Source organism: Dryas octopetala, chromosome 2, assembly GCF_963921425.1.
Source record: "Dryas octopetala chromosome 2, drDryOcto1.1, whole genome shotgun sequence".
Taxonomy (NCBI): domain Eukaryota; kingdom Viridiplantae; phylum Streptophyta; class Magnoliopsida; order Rosales; family Rosaceae; genus Dryas; species Dryas octopetala.
In genome coordinates, this window is record NC_141367.1 from 12,352,123 (window position 1) to 12,356,802 (window position 4,680).

The window sequence follows — 4,680 nt, forward strand, 5'->3', positions numbered from 1 at the left end:
ACTGATACAAGTGTAATAATTGGGGGAGCAAAATGGTATATGCTCCTTTTTTTTTTTTTTTTTTTTTTTTTTTCCAGGTATTAGGTTGCACAAAAACAAAGCCCAGAGTCCATTTATTTTCTGCGGGCAGCCAATCAAAGGTCAATGCTCCTTCTTTTTTTTTTTTTTTTTTGCTAAGGAGAGAAGCCTAACCATGATGAGGATATCATTAATATTGTTCACAAAATTAATGAGAAAGATGGCATGTCTAGGGATGAAGTTGTACGTATAGTGGACACTTTTCCTAATCAAGGTATCCCTTTGTTCTCATATCTTCTCTGAATAGTGGACATTTTGGCCTATCTAAAGATAACTATTTTGAATCTTATTGCATATATGGCCAAACAGAAAAGGAAAGACTTTGGGATATTTTACTTGCTTATTTAAGAGTATTTGAATTTTTTTTTTCACTGTTACTTTCATATGCTAATTTGATGATTTATGTATTCTACTTGATTTCTTTTTAAATTTATTATTTGTTTTGATGATGAGCAGAACTGGATTTCTATAGAGCTCTAAGAACATGATGATGAGTAAAGTTTTGCTGAGATCTATCTTTATTTCTTTAGATTTACTTTTGATTATAGGGGTATTGTTTCTTCTTTGAATTCTCTTTATTTTGGTATTGGCTTATGTGTGCAGGGATTGGTCTTGTTGGTGCCATAGGTGCCATCACTACTACAAAAAAGGTCATAGATATCACTACTATGATATCGGTTTGTAACAAAACCGATATTATAGAAATTTAGATATCAGTTGGTTTTTTTAGTGATATCTAAACAATATTACATATCAGCAGTCTTTAAAACTGATATCTAAATTCTATCTTTTGACTAACATTTTTATAAAAACTGATAACTAAACCTCAAACTGATAACTTAAGTAAACCCTTCAAAAAAACACGGTAATATCACTCACTTATATATATTTTTTTTTTGTCCATCTACCCATATACAACACCTTTACTCTCGATTTCTCACAACCCAGACACAAACCAAAATTAACTTTCTCAGACTCGATATCCCTCTAACCCCCCCTCACAAACCCTGATTCTCTCATTCTCTCTCTGCTATCTCACATTCTCTCTCAGGCCCGACACCCACACACACACACACACTCTCTCTCTCTCTCTCTCTCTCTCTCTCCTAAACATTCACTCTCTCGATTTTCAACCCTCAAACCCAGAATCAGATCTACCCTCCACCAGATGACCAGATCTGCGTCGTTTTGAGCCGCTTCCACGCCCTGGTGCCCCAGGTCGAAAATATCGTGATCTGAGTCGACTGCGCCATCTCCGACGATGACTCTGACGATGACGCCGTGTACGGACAAGGCGCCGGTGAAGTTGGAGATCGAGGACTCGTTGGAGGAGGAGCATGGCCCTTTCAAAAAATGGTGCAAACCCTCCCCTGCTTTTCAAGAGGTAGGTCCGGTTTGTTTTGGTCTCTTGCTTTCTGTTTGGTTGCTGAGAAAATAGCTAGGAAAAGAAGGAATTACCTTATATATTCTCATAAAACTTATCCTGATAGGAAATGTTTTTGTTTCTCTCTCCTGTTTTTTTTTTTTTTCATTTTCTTTTCGGAATCCAAGCCAACTTAAAACTTTTTATAAATTGATTTTGGGTGTATTTGTTCAATGAGAAATTTGGGTTCGGAGAAATTAATGCTTATGTGGTTATGCATGTGATTGTCAATTGCTTTGTGGGTCTCTGAATTTTGTGTTGCAACTCAAGATTGACGTTGAATGTTGAGGTTCTTGATTGAAAGTCTTTCAAAAGATCATAGTGGTCTATTTCGTTATTGAAAATTGCACGGAAATTTATGAATTTGTGATCATTTATAGGTTCATACAGTTCATATAAATAATTATGGATTATTAGTATTCAAAGCTGAATATTATCAATGTAAGTTCATACAGTTTTACAATAACTTCCAAATGCTTTATTATTTTTAGAGAATCAAAGCTGAATATTATCAATGTAAGTTCATCCTTTTATTATAAATCTGTGTATTATTTTTCTTCTTTATTCTGATTGATAAATGTTCAAATTATGGAAACAAGTTGAACTCTTTTTGTTTTTGGGATTTTTTTCTCTTTTTAATCAACTGGCAACTTTTGTTTTCAATTTTTCCCTGGGAATTAGAACTAGCAATTCAAAAATTTAATGGGACTACAATATCTTAGGAATCAACTATGCATTCGAAGCTAATAAACTTAAGTGCAGTTTTTCCTTTTTCTGCTTTTTAATATATACCATAACAGAATTCCACCTGTTTATTTTGATAGAATAATTTGTACTAATTGAAATTTGTGCATTTTTTATGCCACTTAGTGACTTGACTTGAGACTTGCCTGCGAATTCTCACATTCTAGTCTAGTATCTATGTAACCAATTGGACAAAATGTTTGATTGCACTGGCTTGAATAAAAAGAAAATTAGACAAATTGAGTACTTTATGGATTGAATTATTCTGTTGTGCAGGGAAAAGGTTGGTCCAGATGCAGCCTGCAACTTCCTGGGTCATACCCAGTGGCTAGTTAATTATTGGCTGTTGCAGAATGCTTTTAGCATTGGAATTGGAGATACAATTGCTGATGCAGTGACCATGGAGAAAATAAATGAGACAATTTCAAAAGCGAAGAATGAGGTGAAAGATCTTATAACTAAAGCCCAATCCAAGAGCCTGGAGGCTGAACCTGGACGAACTATGATGTTTTCATTTGAAAACAAAGTGAATCATGTGTGTTTACTTGGTTTTGTCCACAATTTACTTGGTTTTGTCCACAATGATGCTGGAAGTAGTGCCCAAAAGAATTTATCAGAAAGTAACAATCTTAAGGCCATATATGGTTACAGCAGGTTCAAAAGGAAGTTTTATCAACATATCACAGATGACTGCTTGTATGGGGCAGCAGAATGTTGAGTACATTATTTTGGTGGCTAGAAGGAGAAATTTAGGAGGTATGAAATGTACATTATATCTATTATTCCTTGCCTTTTGCTTTCTATTTTTTTCTTCAAGAGATTATATGTGGACATTATCTGAGACTTTGGGTCAACTATAAAGAGTTAGAAACTTTGCTGAATGAACCCATGTTTAGTAATATAGAACACTGAATCTTACCACTTTTGTGCAAAAAAAAAAAAGTGGCAAAATTGTTCATGGTTTATTGATTGATGGGAAAATTTAGTGTTCATGGATTGACAAATTTTCTAGTGGTTTGCAGCTGATAGCCTTGAAATGTTTTATACTTGGAATGTTCATAAAGACAGAAGGAAATAGTCAGTGGACATTACCTGGTGGATAAGATTATTGTTGACAAACCCATTTATGTCAAAGGTTAGCACATTCTGCTTTATTTGTTGATCACGCTTTGAAAGTTTCAAATGATCACCATATGCCCCTAAATTCTGCATTAATATTTTTTGGGTTGTTGGTTTCATTTTCATTTGCAGAATTGACGCCACATATTCTAGATCTCTTTGTCCAAAGAAGCTAATGGATTGATTCTTGTTATTGCAAAATGCAATGATGTATTGTTATTCTCTGTTATGATTTTGGCATATGTTGGCATGGATCTGTAGGTTGGATGAGTTGGATTCTTCAATGACGATGAGTTGGGTTCCATGACCTGTTTTTTTAAATTTTTTTGTTCTCATTTGTGTGGTTATGCAGGACCTATTCCCTTGTGCTGTGATCCTTTTTTTTTTTTTTTTTTTTTTTTGTATAATAGTAACCTTAAAGAAACTGAAGCAGCATAAAGAGGTTCTTATCTCCAACTTTTGAAATCCATCTTCCACATAAGATGATTTACTAAAACATGTTTTATCTTTTGCAGACTGACACTGCTTCTGTCTTGCTAGAAGCCACAATAAGGTGATCCTCTCAATAATGCTTGCTTTTTTAAACATTTGTATGTTATGAAAGTCATAAATTTTATTCATTTTTCCTCTACTTCGTGTTGCAGGCCCTCAGCTTCCCTTACTTGGGCAATGCTTCAAAAAACATGAGGAACCAACACTCTGCAGTAAGTACCCATTTATATCCCATTTCCCAATAATTTATTCTCTGCTAATTTATTCTCAATTATTTGATCTTTCTTACATTTCTTGGTTATGTTTCATTTGTTTTATGTAAATTTCTTCCATGGTTTTGATATGTGGATTGGTTCTTTTATAGCATGCAAGTTGGGAAAAATGTTTTATTATAATGTAATTTGCTATGCTATATATTTTCAGTGGTCTAATCCAAAAGCACAAGCGAAGCAGTTACACCCAAGCACAAATTGATGAGGTGTGGGTTGAATGGGGACAGTTTGTCATCTCGACTTATATATAGCCATGTTGGTACGTATGAAGTAGGGTACGTTAGCCATTTTGTGGTATTTAGATGGCCAAGCCAATATTTTGTAAAGGAAGAACAAGTGCATGCAGATTTTAGAACAATGTAGTCAAAGGTTAGGAAAATTGCTGCCATGCCAATATTTTGAAAGTGTAGGCAGCTTTGAATTGGAACAATTGATGGGGTTATGGAATTTAATTTGATCATGGCTGTGACTATTGTTTTTGTGGGATTAATTTGTAATCCTTTTATTTTGTACTTAATTGGAATGTTTGGATGAATGAAATGCATTTTTGTA

General features: G+C 34.2%; 1 protein-coding gene across 6 annotated transcripts; it reads left to right on the forward strand.

Moving 5' to 3' along the window:
• Positions 1 to 1,083: 1,083 nt before the first annotated feature.
• On the forward strand, positions 1,084 to 4,680 carry LOC147293159 (DNA-directed RNA polymerase II subunit RPB1-like). 6 transcript variants are annotated; one of them, XM_086233877.1, is made up of 7 exons: positions 1,084 to 1,462; positions 2,522 to 2,780; positions 2,897 to 3,001; positions 3,268 to 3,380; positions 3,497 to 3,917; positions 4,009 to 4,068; positions 4,280 to 4,680. In XM_086233877.1, exons 1-3 carry the CDS (start codon positions 1,416 to 1,418, stop codon positions 2,933 to 2,935), a joined length of 345 nt encoding a protein of 114 aa, XP_086090003.1. In that variant the 5' UTR covers positions 1,084 to 1,415; the 3' UTR covers positions 2,936 to 3,001; positions 3,268 to 3,380; positions 3,497 to 3,917; positions 4,009 to 4,068; positions 4,280 to 4,680. The 6 variants fall into 6 exon arrangements, with proteins under 6 accessions (XP_086090003.1, XP_086090004.1, XP_086090005.1 ...); XM_086233878.1 differs by having other exon boundaries at positions 3,880 to 3,917; XM_086233879.1 differs by having other exon boundaries at positions 2,900 to 3,001.